Below are 25,188 nucleotides of genomic sequence, written 5' to 3' on the forward strand. Positions count from 1 at the left end.
GCGGGAAGCCGCCGCCGCCACGGAGGAGGAGGCGGAGGCAGAGGCGGAGGCGGCACCCAGGGGCCGGGGCAGGGGAGGCCGGGACCATCGCAGTGACAATTTCTTTTCCTGCAGCGGCGGCAGCAGGGACGGCTGCTGTAGGCTCGGGGTCGGTCGGCCTGCGCGTGGGTTTGCGAGGACGCTGTTCGTCCCCTGCGCTGGGGTGTCCGACAGCGAGGAGGAGGAGGACAGCGACGCACGGAGCCCGCGCGAGTGGAACCCGCAAAGCTCCACCGGTCGGCAGAGGAGAAGGGGGAGGAGGCACGGCCGAGGCCAGCGAGCGGGCGCCTCCTCGCCGGGTGCCGGTATCACCCCGCTGCAGCGCCTTCCGGCAAACGCCACCGCGGCCCGAGTTGCAGCGGCCAGACGGATGCCAAGGCCACACGGCAGGCGCGGGGGCCGCAGTCGCCGTCCCACGCGGGCCGCGGACAACGAGGGTTGCTGGTGAGTAGCGGCGCGCGCGCGCGAGGGAGAGCGCGCCCTGGCCGGGTAGTGCGCACGGCGGGTGCGTGTGCCCCGCGGCCTGGCGCGCGCCGGCCCTGCTTCCGCTGGCGGCGTCCGGTCCCGGGCTGGCTTTGGGGAGGAAAATGCACTTTGGCGGCTGTTCGCTTCCTTCCTGCCAGTCCTGCGATCGGCCGCCTCCACCGGGCCCTCGGGATTAGTTTCACCTTGATAGGGAGGCAGGAAGCCCTGACTCCCGGCGGCGGGGCGGGACTGGCGGTGACCTGTACGTGGGTGCGCGTGTGTTTCTGGTTCAGCCGTGGGTTGCAGCCTTGAAGATGATGTCGACCTTCAGAGACACCACCGCGCTGTCTCTAGCGGCGCGGTGTGGAGGAGGGAGGGGCGAGGGTTAGAAAAACGGACCTTTATCCCGGCCGAGCAGGTGCCATGCCTTTCCAGATAATGTTACTTTTATGCCGTTTATGAGCGGCTAAGACATTGCCCCTCACCTGAATAACTTAAAAGCTTCACCGAAAGCCCCCTAGTGATATGCACAAAGAAATGGAATATCTCCAAAACGTATTTTTTTCAGTACTTTCTCTAAACCCATGCTGCCAATACCCACCAGAGCCTAAGGTACCATAATTGCTGAAGTTTAAAAGAAAATTTGTATAAGGAATAAGTAATTCAGGAAATGGAGCCCGATCTAGAGGTCTGAAAAAAACAAAATTTTCAAGTGCCTGGGAAGTGGGGTGGGGGTGGCTTGCTTTCTGGAAATCAGTGTTCAGTAATAAGTAAAGAAGACAGCTTTCAGAGTAAGCCCCAGTGAGCACACTGCTTTCCAAACATCCTGCTCATTACTGAGAATAACATGAAGTCCTGGATTTTAAGGCATTTCCGAAGACATAATGGATATCACTAGGATGCTGGTTTATGGTCTCATGATTGAAGACCCTGTCAAAGTGAGTAAGGTAGATTTGTTCCAGCAGATAAATTACACCTGAATGTTTGGCCGTTTCAATTTTTTTGAGGGTAGCTTTTGACGGTGGTTTTACACAGAAATTAAGGCACCATGTTTTGTTTTTTTCCCATCCTTGTTTCCACTAGCAATTTTGTGTTTTCAGGATGGATGCTACATTACACTTCAAAAATATACTCTGCCACTGGATTATAGTGGGCATTGTGTAGCTGTACTATACATATCTTTATTTTTAATACAAGTTAATGTCGTTGAGCAGTAGGCTCTTTTTGTTTACCATTTGCATCGTGAGAGCTTCTTCATTCAAAGGCATAAAATGTTATCGGAATCTACCTGGAAAATGAATTGGCTGCTTGTTTTCTGTTCAGACGTGCATACAGCGAATTGTGTGCCACCAAGAATCTGCTTTTGAATACACTTTAGCTGTAATGTATGTAGCAACTGGTTCTTGGGAATATCAAGAAGAAACTTCTTTTCTTATCCCCACCTGTAAAATAAGCACCAAAATTTAAATTATAAGGCAGATAACCTAAGTCCTTTAGCCCTATCTCAACTTTCAAGGCCTGTTTCTTGGTACTCTTGCTCTGTTTCATAGGATTCTTATGGTGTGGGAGGTTTGGAGGGAGCAGCGAGGGACCTGTGTCCTGAGGGTGTCCTCAGCAAAGAGATTTGCTTCTGGAAAGGAGGGTGTCTTTGGGGTTCGTTCCTAAGAAGGACTGATAAAAATAGTGATAAAGAATTATTAATAATAGTTCCCTCTTCTTACTTTCAGCAGGTAAAACTTAATTAACACCATTTGATCATTTCCTTTCTTTAGACCCTTCCCAGCTGTAAGAATTTACAGGTACAATCCAAGAAATGAGATTGCATTTTAAAAGAAAAGAAGGCTGATAATTCTTGCCCAAAACATGAGAAGTAGAAGCAATGTGAGAGAAAATAATGTAGATTCTTCCCAGGGAGTGCTAGGTGCTTTCCTGGTGGGCACATTTACCAATCAGAGACATTTTAATTAATCTACTGGATTTGTGATTCTAATACTAACATCTTTTTCTTGACCTTTTGAAAGATTTATAGATGGCTTCAACTGAAACTACAGGAAATGACTCATGGTTATTACTGAAGATATTAGAGCCAGCTTTCCATTCCTTAGGGTTGATGCATAGCAGCTGTTTGATAATATTTGTTAAATAAGTGACAAATATTAGAATATCTTCCTAACCAAACTGCATCACCTCTTCTGCTGTTGTTTTCATCATAACCTTATATGAATCACCAAACATTTCATCAAATTGAATCCCAGTTCATATAATCAACTAAGAAGGCCAACATCATCGATTGAAGAAACAATAACAAAAACAAAACGCAACTCTAAAAACAAAAGCAAACAAAAAAATACTATTGGTACCTGTTGACTTGCTTATTCCAGCTATCTGAACATGTGAACTGTCCAACTGAACGTGTGAATGTACGTTCAGAAATCCTGAGTTGACATCAGAATGTTCAACTCGGGAATGATCTGGATGTAGCTACATCTGGATGTGGCTTTTGTCAGAAATTATTTGCATTTCTAAGCAAATCAGATTAACTTCTAGTACAATCTTGCATCTCTGCATGCCAAGTGGACAGGCCAATTTAACATTTGGCATATTGCTGAGTCTTCAAAGCACATATTGTTTGATTTTCTTTCTGACTTTTAAATTAAATCCATGTTATTTTTGTCCATTGATGTGGTTGGTTTAGAGCAGGCATCCCCAAACTAAGGCCCGCGGCCCACATGCGGCCCCCTGAGGCCATTTATCCGCCCCCCCGCCGCACTTCAGGAAGGGGCACCTCTTTCACTGGTGGTCAGTGAGAGGAGCACGGTATGTGGCGGCCCTCCAATGGTCTGAGGGAGAGTGAACTGGCCCCCTGTGTAAAAAGTTTGGGGATGCCTGGTTTAGAGACATTAAATCAGACTGGTGGTTACTTAGTAACTTGCATTTATTAAAAGCAGCCCCTTGATATAAGCAGCAATTATTCTTATATTTTGATTTGCTCTAGTTAACCTTTCAAGGTACTCTTTCGGAAATGGGTGCATTGTTTGGTCTTGAATATTAAGGATGTTATAACTCCTTTTTCTGTTTTGTTTTGTTTTGTTTTGTTTTACTTCTGACTTTCCATCTCCCATCATTAGAAAGTCTCCCAGTTTTCGGGTTTCAGTTTCAGGATGAAAGATTAGAAAGCTATCTGAAATTTAGCTGGATATTAACCTTCTAGTGGGTAATCATAATGCAAATTTATCCTTGAAATTCTTCCCTTTATATCCTTCTCTGATCAAGCTTGTTTCATTCTGAATAAAAGTAAAATGAGATTCTCAATTTTTTTTAAATTTGGCTATGTCCAAAGATAAATACATAAAAGTAAAATATTATGTAAAATAAAAAACTGCTTATCACTGTTCTGAAGTAGCACAATCAATGCTATTCTCTGCATAAAGAAATGTGGCCATGTCTGCTAAGTATTTATTTGATAAGTAGGCACTTGAGCACTTGAACAGGAGTTAAAAGCAGGTGTCCTCCATGTCTGATTAAGGCGCTTGAAAGCTAGGAGTGGAATTTTGATTTCATGTGATACCCAATTGTAGGTTCCTTGAAAGGGAGCAAGTGAGGAAAGTACCTTGTCAGAAGAGCACTTTGGCAATTGGGTGGAGAGTGGATTAGTTTTAGGGAGTGGAAGTGATAATACAGTGTCTTATGGTGACAGTCTGTCCTCAGATCCCAGGGACATTGAGATGGATAAAAGAAAACCTCAGGTAGATGTCGGGATTCTTTGTTTTATGTGAAAGAGAGATTGAAAACCTGTGGCACAAGTATGATCATTAATACCTTCCACACCCACAGACACATCAACAGTGAATTACAGCATTCTTTCCTGCTGAAGCCTGGTATAACCTCAGAATCTTGCAAACATTTGACAAATATTTATTAATAACTATTAGTTATTGAAGATGTGCTATATGCCAGGCACTGTACTAAGCCTTAACACAAGTTTATCTCAGTGATGATGGAGTGGTTGGAAACGGGATTTTTTTTTTTTTCTCACTAGTCACATGTCCTTGGACAAGTTACTAACTTCTCTGAGTCTCCGTTTCCTCGCTTTTCAATTGAGACATTAGTTTCTACCTCAGAAGGTTTTAGGGAGGAAGAAATAAATAGGTGTAAATGCATAGCATTTAGAACAATGTCTGGCACCAAATTAAGTGCTATATCTGTCTGTTGTTATTCTTGTTATTACTCTTTAAACAATCTTATGCCTAAGTACCATTTTGCAGTTAAAAAATTGATGTACAAAGGAGCTATGTGAATGGCTCAGCATCGTAGGCTGGTAAATGATACAGCTGGCTGTCAAACCCAGACAATATGACCCCAACACCTCCTTTCCTAACTTGTATGGATCCTTGTCACCTATCCTGCATGCCAGGTGCTGGGGATACTGATTGGAGCAAGAAAAGTAGGGGCTTGCCCTCATGGAACTTCAGTGTTCCAATCCTCTCCAATGTAGATCTGCTGTCTCCAATGTAAAATTAGTAGCCAGATTATTACTGTTTTACCTTGATGTTTTGGTATTTTGTAAGTAATGTTTTTATTAAGTTCTTTATTAAGAATTGCTCCAAATTGTGTTTTCATATATGCTTTTGAAAATGGATTATTTTCTGCTTCTTTAGCCTAAGACAGTTGGCATATGCAATACTTATGTCTCTCCTTATACTCTGGCTGCTTATGCCTCCCTCATATAACGTATCAGATTCTGGGGAAGATTTTAGTATTCTGAAAAACTTCTTTGCCATCCACTTCCTCCCACACTCCCAGTCTTAGATATCTCCCATTTGTAAGCTGTGGTGGAGTGATAATGACATTTCTAACCATCTTTTAATTCAGCTTATTCAGAATAATTTATAGAGTAATGGCAAAGCAAATTTTAGCTGTTCTTTGACCTGTCAAAGTAATTATGTCTAATTATAAGAAGCCAGGTTTAATTTATAAGTGGGAAGACACCTGTGGCAGTGAAGAAAAAGCAATTCTTAACTCCTTTAGAGCTTTAGGATGGAATCTGCCATCACTGATTCCACTATTTTGACTTTAGTGCATTCTTATAAATGTTTGTTCTCATAACTCTCAGAAATCTATAGCTAGTATTGTTTTTTTTCTAAGTAGGTGAAACTTTTTCTTGGTCTTGTATAAAGTTGAATAATTAGTTTACCATATACTCCTTGCCTTCAATAAAGAATCATTGAGTATAAAGAGATGTATATGTGTTGTGTATGCCAACAGTGTTAGGCAAAACAAAAACAGAATAATCCAGTTTTAAAGCATATGTGAAAACACAAATTGGAACACTTCTTAATAAAGAACTTAATAAAATGCATTACTTGCAAAATACCAAAACATCAAGGAAACTTAGCAATCATCTGGGTACCAATTTTACATTGAAGATGGTGGATCTACTTTGGAGATGGTTGGAACCCTGAAGTGCCATGAGGACAAGCCCCAACTTTTCTTGCCCCAATCAGTATCCTCAGTACCCAGTACAAAATACTAATCATTTTGTTAAGGCAAATTTTGAAATCTCACCATTAAAAATATACTGTGTATCGTTTGAATTACCCTTTTGTATAAATTACACATTATATTACTTAGCAAATGTTCTATTCTTTTTAAAGAAAGATTAAATTTTGTGAGTTTAAATTTGATTAAAGATAAAAAATTTGAGATTTGGTGAATTTGGATTTTTGTTTTTTAAACCTTGCAATGCTTAGGTTTCAGCGGCATCACAGTAACTAAACCAGATTCAGCAAGAGCTCATGCAAGAGATAACTGTTAAGAGGCCCATCAGGAATTATTCATTTTAATTGTGTGATTTGATGCTTCTCTGCGTTAATTGAGAAACTGGAGGCCAGTGATGACTCATTTTTTTAACCCTTTCTAACTCCCTGCGAACATTGCCCGCCTGTTTCTCATTTGCCTGTGTTCAGAGACAGGCTCAGGTGCGGGTTCCCTTTGAGAGTGTTACATTTCAAACTTGCGGGGCTGGTGCACTAATCAGTTATGCACCTTTAATTAAAAGTGTAAGGAAAAGTACAGCCAGGAATGATGATTATGCCTAAATTCAGCTCATCTAAGGACCCTGTGATTTTATTTATGCTGTCACTACAACTATTATTATTTAACACTGGAAAAGGCCTTTCTGCCTTTGGGCTCATGCTTCAGTCTTCTAGTGGGTTGACTCTGTTTTTGTTTATTTTGTTTGTTTGTTTGTTTTTCCCCAATCTGTTTTGTCCTTGAAAGGTTGGTTTATAAATTGTTCCACAAGGTAAGTTCTCTTTAACTATAGGAACAAATTGACATGGTGGATAGAATGAGATTAGGAAAGAGAAGCCTAAAACAACCCTTCCTGTGTTAATGTTCCTGTTAACTCAGGCAAAGAAACTGCTTACTTAATCTATAAAGTACTTAAGCTAAATAAATAAATTGATAAAAAAGATAAAAATTACTCAAAATCCTTGGTGGGTGTAGAACTTTGGTTTTTTTCAATTTATGAAAAATTCAATAAATTGTGGATCTTGAAAGAAATATAACTCTATCATATTCTTGTGGCATAGTTATTTTTCTTTTGTCAAGTATAGTATTATTGAATGACTTAGGTAACTAGGGCAGTGATTCTCAAACTAGGCTCAAAATAAAAATATGTCCTCCATCCCACCCCTAGAGATGATTATTCAAAAGGTTTGAGTGGAGCCTGGCAGCCTTCCTTTTTTATCTTTTTAAAACACAGGATCTTGCTCTATCACCCAGGCTGGAATGCAGTGGTGTGATCATAACTCACTGCAGCCTTGACCTCATGGGTTCAAGCGATCCTCCCACCTCAGTCTTCTAAGTAGCTGGGACTACAGGTATGTGTTGCCACACCTCGCTATGTTTTTTGAAATATTTTTTTGTAGAGATGAGGTTTCACTGTGTTGCCCACACTGACCTTGAACTTCTAGGCTCAAGTGATCTTCCCACCTCAGCCACTCAAAGTTCTGGTATCACAGGCATGAGCCACTGTGACCAGTAGCCTTTAACAGTCTTCTCAGGAGATTCTGATGCAGGTGCTCAGTAGCCACCCTTTTGAGAAGAATCTACTTAAGAGCTTAATCTAATCTTATATTCAAATTCTTTCTTCTACCTTTATGTTTTGAGCATTTATTCCTCCTGATTTCTATAGACATATTCACATAATAATGTATATGTCAGTGCTGACTTGGAGTTCTCATAAAGGTTGTATATATTGCCTTTCCTATTCTTAATATGGCCTATCTTTTGATGGGTGGAATCGGGAAACCACAAGGTTGGTGGGACTTTCCAGAGATAATGTTGTACATTCTTCTGAGCGGCAGATGTTTAGATAGGGAAGAGATGGGTTTGATCAAAGGAAAGTAAGAGAAAACATATTAGTGAGTAGTGAAAGACACAGAGAAGGGGAAGGGGCGCAGATAACAGAACACCGAAGGGCTGGTGAGGATTTAGACCTCTTTTGGCAGGCACTGGGCTACCACAGTGCATTTTTGAGCATGGGACTAACTGGAGGCTAAGCACACCTCAGCTAGAGACACACAGTGCCTTGTCTAGAAACAGAGGAGTAAGGAACAGGTGGGTGAAGCAGGCTGGTGTGTCACCATAAAGGCTGAAAGAAACAAGTGTGAGGACTTCGGGCCCAGAATATGGCAGGACTGACTTTCAAGGGTTTATGCAGTAGGGTTCTCCAGCTCTGTGTTCCTGAAGGTCTATAGCTGGTAAATTGCTTTTTTATTCTGCTATTGATGTTATGATGTGTACCTGAAGGCCACCCAGCTCAGCCTCAGGCCAGGATTTAGAAAGTTTTTGAATAATTGCTATAACTACTACTACTTTAATATTGTGAGGCAAGGAAGGCACAATTATTTTTAACTTTGGACCAGAGAAATAGACTCTAAAAGTAAAGTCATTTACCAGAATTTACACATATAGAAAGTGGCAGGGCTAGGATTCAAATTCAGGGCAACCTATTCAAAACTCCTAGGCTTTAAAAAAAAGTTTAATTTGTCTGATTACAAAGTAATGCATACTTACAACAAATTATACAGCAACAAATAAATAGTGAAAGTCCCTCATGATCCCACTCTCAAGAGAACAGCTGAGAAAAATTCAGTAAATGTTGTTCCAGACTTTTTTTCTTGCAAAACACCAGTATATGTAATGAATACATATGTATTCATATTATAAGGATGGAACCATATTTTATATGTTCTTCTACAACTAGCTGTTTTCACTTAATGCTCTAACTTGGATGACATCCTGGTTCAGTACAAATAGATGTAAGTCCTTTCGAATGACTTCATATGCTATAGAGATTCTTCACTTTAAATATTCCTCTTTTGATAGCTATTTTTATTTCCAAAATTTTAATATTTTAAAAACATGCTGCAGTGTGTGTGTATATTAAATGAACAGGGAAATCTATAGAGAAATCCTAGAATTGGAATTGCTTAGTCAATAGGAATTAATATTATTTTAAAAATTGACAATATTTTCAATCCTCATCCACATTGAGTTTGACTAATCTTGTAAATGGTATCCATCAAATACATTAAAATACCTTGTTTAAATTCAGTTTCTTAATTACTAGTGAATTTAAATGTTCATTTCCCGTGACTTAAATGTTTATATTTCTCTTATGACTTGCTCATGTCACTTGCCCATTTTTACTCAACTCTTTTTCTTACCGTTATGCAAATGTTTCCTATAGTTTAGAGATAATAGATATTATAGTTGTCAGCGATGCAAACCTTTTGTTCTTGTTGAAAAGATTTTTTAAGTGCTATTCAAGCATTTTTAAAATATTTTTTTAAATAATTTTAGACATCCAAAAGATTGCAGAGATAGTACACAGTTTTTATACAATCTTGACACCGATTCCTCAAATATTAACACCTTGCAAAACCACAGCAGTTGTCAAAATCAGTAAATTAACACTGATACAGTACTATTGTCTAATCTACAGGTCTTACTCAAATTTCAACAGAGTCCTTCTGAGCAAGGATACTATCCAGGATCACACATTGAATTCATTTGTTGTGCCTCCTTAGTCTCTTTTAATCTGTTAATCTTCAGCCGTTCCTCAGTCTTGCTGTCTTTCATGATCTTGACACTTTTTAAGAGCACTGGCTGATTGTTTCATAGAAAATCCCTTGATTTGGGTTCATTTGATGTTTCTTCATGAGTATGTAATCAAGAGAGTCACCTAGTCTTATGATAGTCAAAAATAACTTGCCTGAAGAAGAGAGGCTTAAGCTAACATGGGAAAGATGAGTAGAAAGTGGAAGTGTGAACTGAGGATGGGGTGTCTTTGCATTGACTTTGCATAGTGCATTTCAGCAACTGAAAGAAGCTAGTGGAGGAAGTAGTGTGAAAGAAGGCTATAAGGAGACAGTCCGGTCAGACCCAGCTTTGTGGGACTTACTAAGGATATAAGGTATTAACAGCAATGGAACATCATTCAAGGGCTTTAAGCGAAGGAATGGCAATATCTGAATCAGACTTTTTAATGATCACCACAGGTAGATTCTTCACCAGGTAGAATTAATCAAAGGGGAGCAAGATAGCAACAAATACAACAATTAAAAGATGATTCTAGCAATGCAGGCAGAGAAAAGGGTGGGGTGTACATTAAGGAGCCTCCCCAAAAGATGGTGAAAACCTGCCATTTTGAGAGATGTTTTGGAGGGCGAATCTGAATCTGCACATGCAGGGGGTAGATTGGATGTGGGGCCAAAGAAAGGGGTAGATGCAGGGTTGTTAATTTCAAGGTTTGCCAGAATTTGTGTAATTGATTGGATGTTGGTACCATCCATGGAGATGAAAGAGACAATTCTTCACCTCTGATGGTGAACTCAGAAGCATCACCATCTCCAATTCTTTTAGATGTCAACAATATAATATCTTTCTTTATGCTCCTGTATCTCATTATAGCGACTTAGCTTCCAAGTTGTATGGTTTTTCCTCAGAATCTTCCCCAATAACTGTTATCCTTCTCCATTCCTTTCACTGCTCTTCAGTTCAGACAAGGGTTTCCTGATTCCAGTGTTGCATACTTGCTTCCTCTCTGGGCCACCAATTCCTCCTCTCTCTGTAAACTTATTGATTGCTGCCAGATTATTTGCATTTAAAAATATGTACTAAATGCATCATTTGGGCAGATCACCTTGTTGGGGAGTGTTGGAAATTAAGTCAGTTAAGTATATTTCAGAGAACTGGAGTCAATTCCCTATTATAATTGAGGCAGAAGGAAAGAAGGCCATTTTGCCTAGCGGTCAAGAAAGGACCAATTCTTCTTTCACTCCTTATGTAAAAATAAATTCCACACAAGTCAAACCTATTTATCCTAAAATGGCTAACCAAAGAAGTACCAAAGAAAAGATTGGCAGACATATTTTAAAATTGTTTATGATGAGTAAGTTTAAAGGCCTTTTAAAGAATGTTAAGACACCTAGATTCCATAAAGAAAGCAGGTTCACTTGAAAGCTTAAATTTTTAAAATTCTGTGTAAAAATCAAACAACTTTTAAGCAAGAATGTCAACTGAACTAATAATTATAGAAGGAGTAATGGAAACAGAAAAACGGCCACTTTCAAACAGCACAATAATTGTCTCAGGGAAAAAAAATGTTCAGTTGCTACAATTAATGGACAACAGTATATTTGCATAGTCTCCCTACAAGACACTTTTCAATAATAAAGAGAAAAATGGTATCAGGGGAGAGATCTGACAGATAAACAAGTGATCAAGATTAATATCACTAATAGTTGAACAATTCAATGACATGTCTCCTGATACATCATGAAGGATACACCATCATGTAGAAGGTTTTTTTCGCCAGAAAATGCATAACTCTCATTGTTTTTGTATTTCATCTTTGTCACAGTTACCACAATCTTTATTAGATAATTGCGTAGATAATTGTTTGTTATTTTTACATCTCTCTGCCTCACTCCTGGCCCCTAGCAGAATGTAAGGTTAATGAAAGCACAAAGTAGGGGCTTTATAAATAACATTAAATGAATGAATGAATGAATAAATTTATTTGGAGCTATCAATATTTGCAGGAAAGATGTATTTAGCCTTGGACTGTACTGAATGAAAAATCACAGTTGGGTATCCTTGTAGAAATGGATGGAGGACATTTGAAGGTATAATGCTAAATCTCAAATTAAGCTGAAGCCATGAAAATAAAAGGAGTCTTATAGAATAGAGATACATCAAGAAAAAAAGGCAGAATATTAATATTTGAGATGCAGAGTGAGGGAGGAGGAAAGAGAAAGGAAACGCCTCCACTTCATAGAGGCCAAGGCAGGAGTTGATTTTAAAATAGGGACTGTTCACCTGATCAGGGCCTGGTGCTTAGTGAGGGTTTGTAACTGATGCAGTGAGTCTCAAGTTTTAATGTGTGTAAAAACGTCCTGGGCTGCTTGATAAAACAAGAGATCCCTGGGGCACCCTTTCCAGAAATTCTGACTCAGTGGAGCCTAGAAATGTGTGCGTGTGCGTGTGTGTGTGTGTGTGTGTGTGTGTATGTGTGTATGTGTGTCCAGTGCACCCCTCCTCCATCAAGTCATTGTAATGCAGGCAGACTATCCAGAAACCAATCCCAGAGGGAACATGGCTTCAAAGGCAGCTTTAGGGAAGGGCTGTAGGACTGGGATGAGTAGTGAGCAGATAGGAGCAGCAGATGATCACTTGCTAACAACTTTGCCAGAATAAGGGGCTCTTCAAAAAGAAAACTTTTTAAAATGGATTGCCAGGGAAAGTGAAGGAAGGAAACTGTCTTTTCTGCTTCTGCCTACTGCACTGAAGAGATTGTCCAATGCAAAATCAAACATATGAATACAGCCTCTATTGGGATGTGTTAAACAGTTAAGATTCTTGTGGTTGGAGAACACTGGAGAAGTAGTGGATGAGAAGCACTTCAGGACGGCCAGCTGTCTTTCGCTTTTGAATAATAGAGCTGGACTCAATTCATTTTGTTGAACTACTGTCCTTAAGAAAATTAAATAAAATTGATTAATAATGCCCAAGGACTAACTCCATTTCTGAGCTTTCAGGCAACTGGTAGGCAGGAAAATTATCCTATTTAATACATTTTATTTGTGAGTCATTATACTTCATTGAACCAACTATCTTTGGAATAGTATTTTGTTAAAAGCAAATTGCAATAAAAAAGGAAGTCTATTAAAACATACATTAAAGTTTAGTGCCTTTGGGTAGCTTATCTTTAGAAATGCATTATTTCTAGGAATTTATAGCATTTTAACAGGAGAGCACAATTAGCAAGTTCACATGAATTTAAAGATTCCAAAATTAGTACATTGATGAGCATATGAAATGCCTTTCATATACAACAAAATTTAGAATTTGTATTAAAAACTGGCAAATATTTTGAATTGAACTGTCTTGATAGAATAATTATGGATTTGAATTTCTTAGCTGTATATACCAGGTGGTCAGTCCACAGACACTAAATCATTCTGCCAATAAAAAAAGTGAAGGGGGCTGGCTGCGGTGGCTCACACCTGTAATCCCAGCACTTTGGGAGGCCGAGGTGGGCAGATCACCTGAGGTCAGGAGTTCGAGACCAGCCTGACCAACATGGTGAAACTCCGTCTCTACTAAAAATGCAAAATTAGCCTGTAATCCCAGCTACTCAGGAAGCTGAAGCAGGAGAATCGCTTGAACCTGGGAAGCAGGGGTTGCGGTGAGCCGAGACTGCGCAATTGCACTTCAGCCTGGACAACAAGAGTGGAAAAAAAAATGCATTGAGGAGATTGTCCAGTGCAAAACCAAACATGAATACAGCCTCCATTGGGACATGTTAAATCACATTCCAAAAAAAAGTGAAAGGAATGAATGCCCTTTTATTTCTTTGGCAGAGAGGAGATTATGAATCAGATATTTGTAATGCTGAACTGAAATCTTCATTTCCACAGTAAATTTTATCATTCTTGTCCAAGGCCCAAGGATGTGACCTTCACTTGGATTTTGCTGATTACTATGAGAGGCCACGTGCCAGTGTTGCTGTCTGACTGAGAGTATGAGCTCTGGACTCCTAGGTACCTAGAGTCTCTGCTCCGTCATTTGCTTAAGTTACTTATCTCTTCTAGGCTTCAGTTTTCTTATCTGTAAATGGAAATAATGGTAGTAATCATTTGTTGAGTGTTTACTGGCACCAAGCATTGTGCTATATGTTTTACAGGCATTGTCTTACTTCACCTTCTCAGTACCCCTATTCATTAGATACTATTATCAACCTCCTTTGCAGTGTGGGAAGCTGCAGGTCTGCAGTTAGCAGTTCCTGGAGCCAGAATTTGCAGTCAGGTGTTCTAACCCTGAAAACTGCATGTCTAATCCCAAGGCTCAACCGCCTCCTATTGGAAAAGGCTAACTGAGATAATATGTGCTTATGTATCCAGTTAATCAGGGAAGGAAAGCATTCTGTTAATGGTACCTATTATTATTATACACCTTTTTTTTTTTTTTTTTTTTTTTTGCTATCTTTGTCTATTAAAGGTGAAATAGTACCTTACCTGCCCTGAATTCAGCTCACTCTTACCTAGAGGACAATCTAGAAAAAAGCAAGTAAGAAAAAAGGCTTTTTGAGCGGCAAAATTAGAAATCATGTAGAACATTCACTGTAATCAACAGGTAGTTCACTCACAGAAGATCTCTCCTATCCATCCCAGTCTACACTTTAATTCTGTAAATAATCTTAGATAATTTTATCAGTGAGAGAAAATAGATGAAAGAAGGAAAAAGACCAAAGAAGTTGAGTGAATAAGTTGCCTTTTAATTGATTTTTTTTTCTAAGTGAATGACAGATTAAACAGCAAATTAGAAATGGAAGGAAGTATAGTTATTGGCAGGAAGCATTGTGACTGCCAGTGAGCCACACCTACTTATTCAGGTCACTAGGGTACTCAAGTTGAAATAAAATGTTGAATTATCAAGAAAGGGTTAATGTTTCTATTTTAAGTTAATGAGTAAATAATATATCTTAGAACTATTTACTTCAAAAATATTTAAATCTCATAACATTTTATTATTATTTACTATTTACTATTTTAGCTACTCAGAATCACTTCTTTTGTGATGGGATTTATATAGCTAAAGATTTTCTTATATTTCGAGTGGAATCCTATACTAATTAGGGAGCATATTACAGAATCCTAAGAGTGCCTTATGTAATGGCATTTAAAATCATGTATAATAACAACTCGGAAGAGAACGGTTACAGGGAAAGACCAGCAAGCAGCTCAGCCATGTGAGCAAGGAGACAGGCTCATTCCCCCCTGGGCTCTGGCATCCTCCAGCCACTGGCTGTCCTTGGGCTTGACCTTTCTAGGTTGCAAAATGGCTGCTGCCTTTTGAGACTTATGTGAAATCACATGTTCAGCTGATGAAAAGGCACATATTCCCTAGGATGTCTCTTTGTATTAGAGATGAAAATCTCTCCCAGAATCTTCCCAAAAGATTTCCCCTCGTTCTCATTTTCCAGTATTTGGTCACTTGCCAACCAGCCAAGCCCTGGCTTGCACAGGAGACTGAGAAAGTGAATATCTCTAGTGGGACTGGGCCCTGCTGGTGAGGAAGAAGTAGTGGTGGCTAGGGGATAGAAAACTGTCTGTCAAAAGCTCATTGTAAAGAAGCAAGTAGTTACATATCAACTAACCATCTGACATCTGTCAACTTTTAGGAGAGATCATTAAGATCACCTCTCTAACATCTGCTATGAGAAAGAACTGATTTTCTTTGAGTTTCTTCCTGCAAGCTGGGAACTATAATGGAACTTTAATATATTACCTCACTTAAGCTTTAGTTGAGTTCTGGAAAGTTATTGTCCCTATTTAATGGGTGAAGATAAGGTACACAAAAAGGTTTAAAAAGCTGCTGTAGCACTTCCAACTAGTGACAGAAACTGGATCTTCCTAAAGTTGTACATGGCCCCTGAACCTTCAGGCTAAGGGCACTGAACCACTTCATCTTGGTGGCTGGATAACAAGTTTGTACTACACTATGTAAAATAATTATTTTACCGTCCAGTGTGTGACTTGGTTATGCTTAGAGTAGTCTGTATCTACCTCAAAGTAACTTAACACATGCATCAGGAGTGGTTTTTCATCTTTCCTGTAGCAACTTTCTTGCTTATTGATTTAATATGAAACCTTCTATTGTGACTGGTATTTAACATGCAATATACCTCTAGAAGTAACAGAGAAGCACCTGGCACCTAGTAAATGATCATATAATACTTACAATATAGGGAAAAATATCTCATAAAAGCTATTTCTAATATTATGATCATTTCATTTTTATCTTATCAGTATTTTAGTACAGATAATGTATCATCTGGGTCTCAGCATATTTCTGATTGCAGATGCTACAGAAGATAAGAGTAAAAAAAAATCAATGTGATCTTTGCTTTTGATGTCTGAATTTTTAAAATCTTTCAAAAGGGGACATGAAAGATAGGCCTAGATTTATTTACTTTTCCTGAAGTAGGACCCAATCTGTAAGAGTGTGATTCATGAGATCCTTCTTTGTATTTCTGTCATGGGGAGCACTACACACTGGGGTCCGTTGGGGGGAAATGGGGGAGGGATGGGGGGCGGGGAGGTGGGAAGAGATAGCATGGGGAGAAATGACAGATATAGGTGAGGGGACGGAAGGCAGCAAACCACACTGCCACGTGTGTACCTATGCAACAATCTTGCATGTTCTTCACATGTACCCCAAAACCTAAAATGCAATAAAAAAATAAATAAATAAAATAAAAAATAAAAATAAAAATAAAGAATGAGAATAACCCTTTACCTCCCTTTATCTAAATCAGATTATGTCAATGCAGCCTACAGGCTGGGTTACAATAATTTTCTTTCTCTATCTCCAGCTGAGTAAATTGCACCATGTTCTTCCTGGAAAACGTGACCACTAACCCAGTGGCTGTTGATTTGGCCAATTAGAAATGAGACTCCAGGAAGTGATATAAGGTGCTCTGTCCTTTCTTAACTGCCAGTGGGCCACACCTACTCATCCAGGTCACTAGGGCACTCAAGTTAAAAGAAGTGCCTGGGAGAAAATGGCACATTTGGGTGATGGTCTCCCTGGCTGTTTACTGTACGCTGAGTCTCTGAGTAGACTGCTCACTGCCTGGTAGTCACCTCCTTTCTGAATTCTGGAAAATATTGCTTTGTGGGTGAAAATGGGTCACGATTCTGAACTTTGCTACCACCCCCCAACACACACATACACACACACACAGTATTTTAAGAAAAAGAAAGAAAGAAACAAAAAAGAAATTAAGGCTGAAAAAGTCACAAAATAGGTCAGATATTTTCCTCTGTTCATTCTTGCGTTACTTGCTGCTGGTTTTAAAGGGCAGAATTGTTGAGACTCTTCCACATTTTCTTGGGGGACTTCAAACTTGGAGACATTGCAGGGACACAAAAACCAAGAGGATTTTGCTATGGTTACATAGAGAGTAAATTGTTACAAGTTCAGAGCTGTGAAATATCAATTTGGAGAGGGTACCTACCTCTTCCCAGGACACTCACAGATGAGACCACATTTTTGCCACATCCCCTCTGGGCACAGCTGACTGCTCAGTTGGTTCCCGGAGCTACTTGTTAGCTGAATCACTGAGAGGAGGGTTGGCCTCTATGTGTTCATTGTGAATGTGTATGGTTCTGACACTGTGATTCCCCACACCCTTGTGAGTCAGGATTAACAGAAAGCAGACTCTCTTCTACTCCTCTATAAAAGGTCAGTTTAAAGAGAAAAATGATGATGTCTTTGGAGATTATGGTCAGGAAAAGGAGCTAGCAATAAAAGCAAGAAGGCAAGAGTTCTGAAGCAAGAACTCTCAAGAGGTATCTTACAGGTTAAATAGATCACAAGGCTGGAGTTCAGATGTTATCAAGCCACAAGAATGTGAGGTAGAGGTTATGAGTAGGCTGAGATTAAAGCAGGCATTTCTGATCAATGTTTTCTATTAGTTTTAAGCCACTGTAAAAGCAGAGAAGTGGGGCTGTGACAAGCCCCCTGGTGAATGAAGAAAGCGAGCCTTGGAGGGGCTCAGTAAAGGATATTTAGCAAGCAAATGACAGAGCCTAGACTCACACCCAGGCTTGTCTCACTCCAAAGGCTGTTTGCACCATGTGCTTTATAGCGCTTGGACCTCCACTTTGGAGGGGGAATTTGTTTTATTCTTGGATGATATTGAATACTTTCCATTCATTAGCATCAGTGGATTTCAAGTGCTATTAGGTAAAGTACCTCTTACTATACGCTCAGTTCAAAATTTCTAATTATTTTAGTAAGACCACAGTAGACCACAAATAGAAAGCGATACTTGCCGTTCATTTTTTCCTGTTTTAGATTCTACTGGCCCACTTTATTTCTGATTAGAGTGAGGTGACATGGTGATTTTTTTGTTTTATTTTGTTTGTTTGCATTGTTGATCTACAGCCATGGTTTTCAAACTTTATTGGTCTTAGAACCCCGTTATATTCTACATTACTAAGGGCACTAAAAAGCTTTGTTTAAGTGAGTTGTATCTATTTGTATTTCCTGTACTAAAAATCAAAACAGACTTTTATAAGAGTATACAAGTAAGCATTCCATTAACTCTTGTATCCTCTGAAAATCTCCACTATGCAATTGTGAAAGACTGATATTTAAAAAATTAAATAATGTTTTAGTAATATATTGTGAAAGTAATATCGACCTCACAGACTCCCTGACGGGGTTGTGGGGAACCTGGGCCACATTTCGAGAGCCACTGATACAGGAAAAATACCTGTTTTTGTTGATGTTGGCAATTGTTTATAATGCAACTGTTAAGTCCCAGGACTAGGGGCTAAAAAACAAGGGAATTAAGACAGGACCATCAGGTAATAAATGATTCAGAAAATAAGTTGACTGACCAGTCTGTGAACTTCTTTCGTCTTAGATTTAAATGGAGTTAGCATTTATTTCTGAATTATTAGTATGTTCATATGTGGGAGTGAATAGCAATTGTTTTTATCTATAGTAATTTAATAAATGCTGATGTTTAAGATATGTTTAAGCATTTCGTACAGATAGAAGTTTATTACAGAGATGTTTGTTTCATTGTTTCTACTCACACTTAACCATTGTTTTTCGGTCACCCAGCCCTGACTCCACCTTTTCTCTCTTGGCATATCCCGCTGCCGCCTGAAGGAGGCTGAAGTGCTGGATACTTACATCTTTGCAGCTAGGCTGCAGGCGTGTGACCCAAACTCTGCCAGTTAGACACCTGCATCTCATGCTTTGAAATAGAAACTAGGGACATATAGAAGTACATGGTGGCTGTACATTGTTCACAGGGCAGCAGCTAGTTGCTGGAATTGCTGGTGTTGGTAGAAGAAGCTGTAGAATTCCCTGCTCATCAGGTGACAGAGAGAGCAGGGGTGTTTTCACCAGGCCAGTGCTGCTGTGTGGTTTGGGGCAGTGTTCTTGGATGTGTAGCTTCTGAACCTGATTTCTCTGGCCTGCCTAGAAATTTGTGGGTTTTTTTTTTCATTATCCTTCTATGAATTCAAGAGTCAGAGCTTTGCCTGCAGCTAAGAATACTACTTAATTTATTCTGAAATACAGTGTCTCTCAAAGTATTGTTTGGCAACCTCATGTAGATGGAATCACCTGGGCCGTATCTGACAATACCTACTTGTAGAATTAGAACCGATGGATTCAAAATCCTTAGGGTGGATCTTAGGAGACAGCATTTTAAACAGATCTCAGGTTTATGTGATTTTAGATGCAGTGAAATTTAAAAACCGCTACCTAATGTTTATAACTTTTTAAATGCCATGTTCACTTTTTATGGATATGAGCAATCATCAAAAGATAGAATTCTACTCTTTTTTTTTTTTTTTTTCCGAGATGGAGTCTCACTCTGTTGCCCAGGCTGGAATGCAGTGGCATGATCTCAGCTCTCTGCAGCCTCCACCTCCTGGGTTCAAGTGATTCTCCTGCCTCAGCCTCCCTAGTAGCTGGGATTACAGACATGCACTACCACACCCGGCTAATTTTTCTATTTTCAGCAGAGACAGGGTTTTGCCATGTTGGCCAGGCTGGTCTTGAACTCCTGACCTCAGGTGATCTGCCCTCCTTGGCCTCCCAAAGTGCTGGGATTATAGGCGTGAACCACCAAACCCGGCCAATTCTACTCTTTTATAAGACCCTAATAAATTACTTACTAGTGTTTCCTTTTTCCTCTCCTTCCCCTGCTTCACATTCCCCATAAGCCTTTGCTCTGTCTTTTTAACTCTTTTAATGTCTTTTTTCCCGGAATTATTTTTTCTCACCGAGAAGTTTTAATTCCTCAGTTGAGATTGCCTACATGCAGTGGTGCCAGAATTGTTAACTCGGCTTCTAAACAATACTGAGATGGAGCATGTTTTTTCTTTCTTGGGCATTTTTGTGACCTGCAGACGTAGAGCTCAATGTTTACCCTAGGGATTACTGGAGACAGTGGAGGGGAAAGACTGGGATATAAGAGTAATTTTTCTTGAAGGGTTCCTTCACCACACCGTGGATTTAGGCCGGAAAATAGCACTGGAGGTGTCGATTGATCTACTTCTGAGATTTCTAGAATCACTGATTGTTATAACTGATAAGAATCTGTCTTAACCCCTTGTTTCCTAAATGAGGAACTGAGGAGAAGATCCACATCCAAAGCCATCTAAGTGATGAGTGGGGTATAAAGGACAAAATAAATTTAGAAATGGAAAGTGGCGATGCAGAGCTTGACCTACACTAGCATAAAATGGAAGGGAATTTCTAATATTTATTGAACTACTATTTGAACTTGGGTACATTCACTTGACTTCTTTGAGCCTCAGTTGTCTAAACTGCAAAATAAAGATTCTAATAATAGCCAACATTGATAAAATATTGACTATATGCTAGGGGCTATTGATATTTTAAGGACTTTATGTGCTAATTCATTTAATCCTAGCACAACCACGTGACACAGGAACCTCTGTTTCTCCCGTTTTGTAGAGGCACAGAAAGGCTACATAACTTCCCTGCAGTCACACAGCTAAGCATATTTGTTTTCTGTTGCTGCTTTTCAAATTTTTATGAAATTAATAGCTTAAATATACATTTATTATCTTGCTGCTTTTCAGGTCAGGAGTCTAGGCACAGCTTATCTAGGTCCCCTGCTCATGATCTCAAAAGGCAGCAATTGAGTTGCTGACATGGGCTAGGGTCTTATCAGAGGCTTGGAGTCATCTTCCAAGCTTGTGTGGTCATTAGCAGAATTAATATCCTTGCAGCTTTGGAACTTGGGGTGGCTGAGTCTTTAAGGCCAGCAAGAGAGAATCTACTTCTTTTAAAGGTCTTGCCAGATTAGATCCAGACCACTCAGGATGATTTTTCTTTTGATTAACTTAACATCAACTATTAGGGGGATTCATATATCTGTAATATCTTTTCATGTTTGCCGTATGTTTCAACATAATCACAGGAATAATATTCTATGACCTTTGCTATCTTCTATTGGTTAGAAGACAATTACAGTTCTTAACCACACTCAAGTGGAGAGGATTACATAAACCTACAGATATCAAGGGGCAGGAATCACAGAGCTATGTTAGAATTCTGCCTGTCATAGTTCTAAGGTTGAGTTTAAATCCAGACTGGCTATAGGTTTAGAGCTAGTCCATGCTCCTAACAAATATGATCTTCTTTCTTCCTTTGAAGAAAATGAACCTACTTTATAACCCTGCATAGAGTTCTGAGTAAGGTAGCCCCAAGCAGATTCATACTGGGTGCCAGTCAAATGTGTATTAGTTTCATACCTTCACTTTTAAAGGTCAGCTTCAAGAAACCATAACCACTTGTAGTTTTGTATTTTCAGGAAGAGATTTCCAACAGTCTCTCTAAAAACTCAGATTATATAAGTGATTTCAATTTGTTCATGTTTTTCTGAGGCAGAGATAACCCTGGGGTTTGGGATTTCAAACTTGGCTCTCAAAAAATAACTTTAGCTCTGCTTCTTGTTTTTGAAACAGATGAAGTGATTGAGAAGAAACAGTGAACATTCTCCTTTTACAGATAAGACAACATGGATCAGCCTTTTACTGTGAATTCTCTGGTAGGTCACACCAGCTGATATTTAACATTTAGTTGAAAAGTCTGAAAAGAAGAACAGAAACATACAAATGTGAAATGAGTCACAATTACTTTAAGAAGTTTAGCACTTGTAGTTTTTCATCCATCTGTGTGGTTGTCTCCTTTGAGGAAGTGACTAATAAAGCTATCTTTGTAAGACTTAAAAATAAATTTTATTTCCTACAAAACTCTGAAATTTTAGTATCTGGATAGATTCCAGGAGTGTAGTCCTTTGGCAAAACCCTGGAGAGAAGAATTTCAGAGTTGATATCCAAGGAGCTACTTAAAGCTCTTAGTGCCTCAGCTTCTTTATAGATAAAAACTGGAGACTCACTTTGTCTGGTGACAACTGACAAAAACATCCGTAACACCCAGGTATTGCTTTGGAGCCTCGTGTAAATGTCTTTGTACTTGAAGCTCTTGTGCTTCTCACTTTTCCCCTCACTGCCCAGCACTGTGCACACTTTCTCTAGCTGTATCACATGGGTTTATCCTGTGTCCTAGATCAGTCTGAGTGTGAATATAGACACGTTATGTAATCTCCATGGCCCTGATTTCGTACTTTGTGCCCAGTGACAACTGGAAACAATATTTTTGATGCTTCTAGCCTATCATGATGGTACGATAAACAGAAACCGTCATTTCCGTTTTCCTCCTCCTGATGACCCTCCCCAAACACTCATGGCGACCTTGTAGGAGTTGGCCTATGAGCTGCAGTGTATACTCTGTCTGCACAAAACTGAGCACCAGGACATAAGGAAAGAGAGGTCCTGGTTCTTGTACTGAAATAGATTGTGACCTCATGTTTTTTCTTGACCAAGAAAGTCATTCACAGAGCTTAGCTGTTTTCAGAGTATGTTTGGAAAGTGGACAATTGCAGAAGCGTTTTTACTTTCGGTCCCCATGTTGTTCCGCTACGGTTGGTAAAGGCTGACCCATTTCCACCTCTGCAGAGCGAAGAGTCATCCTTATGAGATGTCTTCTGTGTCTTTCTAGAACATTATATAACAATAATTAAAATTTTATATATGTCACTGTAAAAATGAACACAAAGGCTTTTTATATGGAAAATGTGTGTTTTCATCCAAGAAGCTTGCATGTAAATGAAATATTATAGATTGATGAAGACTTTAGGTTATTTTCCAGCTTATCTTTGAAATCAATTTTAAATTTGGGAAAGATAGGACCATTCAGAAGAAGAAAATCAATCTAATTTTAATTTTTAGGAAAAAAACGAATTATAGTCTCTTGTTGCTTCCTTTTTTTATCTTTCTCACTCCTTTCTCTCTTTTATTTGAGATACTCATTAATTATCACCTATGTGGTAGCGAATATGCTACCTTCTAGGAAACAGAGATAAATGAGAAATGATCCCTTTTAAAATCCCAAGGAGTTTATAAGGGATTGGACCTACTTGTACAGAAATCATGATAACTCAGTGTGGACTATATAGTAGTAAAATATGAACACATTACTTTTATACATGTGAAAGGATGGAACCCCCTTTAGAAAATGTTCTGATTTTCATAGATATTTTTCTAGTCATTTTCTGATGTCATTGAAGCAATTATCTGTGGTCAAATAACAATATTTTCATTTGGTGTTGTTGAGTTCTACAGATGAGTGTGGTTAGGGAAAAGTGGATGGATTGCTGTAGGATTTGAGACATCTCAGTTGGAAAAGACTATATACTGAAGCCTGAGGCTCAAAGTTCAAAAAATCCAATTTCTGTCTCTGAAGTGGGGAAGCCACATCATAAAACATACAAGGGACATGGCATGCTTCTTACTTAATGGAGCCTTGAGAAACAAGTTTATGGTTCTCTGGTTACATATTAAACCTTTAGGACCAAGAATCGTTTCAGATCTCTGGGGTTCTATTGTCTATAAAAATACCAACAAAGTAGACCAGGTGGCACTGGAAGAACTCCAGATACCTAATTCACTATACCTTGCCCTTGAAGGTTGGCTCAGTAATCCATGGCCAGACTAAAAGTATGCCTACCTTGACTCTTTTGTAGCTTTTTACAGACCTGAATTAGGTGCTCCACCCACACAGTAGTCAGACTTGCAGCCTACCCTTAACTGACCAAGACCTTGAGAAGCTACATTTGCTCTAGGCTGACTCTATTCTGGAAGCATCCAGCAATGGTAGAAGTGGTTGATCTAAAGCAGTGCTTCTCAAGCAGTGCATGCCTAAGTACCTCTGGAAAGATGGATTAAAACATTGATTCTCCAGCCTAACTCCAGAGATTCTGACTGTAGGTCTGAGGAGAGACCTATTGGAATTGGCATTTTTAAGAAACTCCCAGTTGATGCTGATGCTGCCAGTCCATGGACCATGCTTTGAAAAATGCTGATCTAAAGCAGGGGTCAGCAAACTGTCATCTAACGGCCAAACCACCTGCTTGTTTATATAAATAAAAATTTGGGGGACACAGCCAGAGTCATTTTTTCCCATATTATTTATGGTGGCTTTCATGCTGAGAGCTGAATTCAAGTTGCAATGGAAACCATATGGCTGGCAAAGCCTAAGATACTGGCTGTCTGATACTTAACAGAGAAAATTTCCTTTCTGAAGTGCTGACTTTTTATTGAATAATTATTCTGAATTATGTATGTTCTATGCTTTACCAAATGTGTATAGATGCTGTTTTTATTAATAAAATTTAAATTACTATCAGTGACATTTCTTAGTAACATAGCATTATTTTCTTAGTCAAGGACTAATTTAGCAGTGTAATTACTATTATGTGGAAGTCTGAGAGTCTTTTTATGTTTAAAAAAAATGGGAGGGGTGGCTGGGTATGTGGCTCACACCTGCAATCCCAGCACTTTGGGAGGCCAAGGCGGATGGATCACCTGAGGTTGGGAGTTTGAGACTAGCCTGACCAACATGGAGAAACTCCATCTCTATTAAAGATACAAAATTAGCCGGGCATGGTGTCACATGCCTGTAATCTCAGCTACTTGGGAGGCTGAGGCAGGAGAATCACTTGAACCCAGGAGGCAGAGGTGAGCCAAGATTGCACCATTGCACTCTAGCCTGGGAAAAAAGAGTAAAACTCCATCTTAAAAAAAAAAAAAAAGAAAAAAAAAAAGGAGAGGGATTCTTATGCTTGAAAAGGCTTCTCCAGGATTTATTTGTGGGTTTTTTTTTTTTTTTACTTAATGAAGATGCAGCGAAGCCCTAAAAAATTCTTACTAAACAACACTTATTCTGGAATATAACTGAATCTTCGTAGTAACTTGAATCCAAGTTACCTCCTTGGAGACCCTGACATAAACTCTACCATGGCAGGAATTTGTTTCATGACCTGCTTCACATGATCCCAGATAGAAACATGCACAGGAATATGAAGAGCAATGGTATTTTACCTAAAATGACCTGAAACATTTGCATACCCTGGAACTTCCACATAATTGTACCCTGAAACCTAAGGTGGGAATCCCACTCCAGTAGCACTGTGTGTTTACCCTGGAT

The 25,188-nt window shown here is 39.3% G+C and overlaps 1 protein-coding gene across 2 annotated transcripts in view; it reads left to right on the plus strand.

Moving 5' to 3' along the window:
* The first annotated feature begins 392 nt into the window (after nucleotides 1-392).
* STAMBPL1 (STAM binding protein like 1) overlaps nucleotides 393-25,188 on the plus strand; it is a 42,034-nt gene continuing 17,238 nt past the window's right edge. For both annotated transcript variants that reach the window (XM_010333292.3, XM_010333293.3), the window contains exons 1-2: nucleotides 393-483; nucleotides 21,606-21,688. In XM_010333292.3, the coding sequence (XP_010331594.1) occupies nucleotides 21,659-21,688 (30 nt within the window). In that variant the 5' untranslated portion in view covers nucleotides 393-483; nucleotides 21,606-21,658. The remainder of the gene's footprint in view (nucleotides 484-21,605; nucleotides 21,689-25,188) is intronic.

Source organism: Saimiri boliviensis, chromosome 12 (assembly GCF_048565385.1).
Source record: "Saimiri boliviensis isolate mSaiBol1 chromosome 12, mSaiBol1.pri, whole genome shotgun sequence".
Classification (NCBI taxonomy): Eukaryota; Metazoa; Chordata; class Mammalia; order Primates; family Cebidae; genus Saimiri; species Saimiri boliviensis.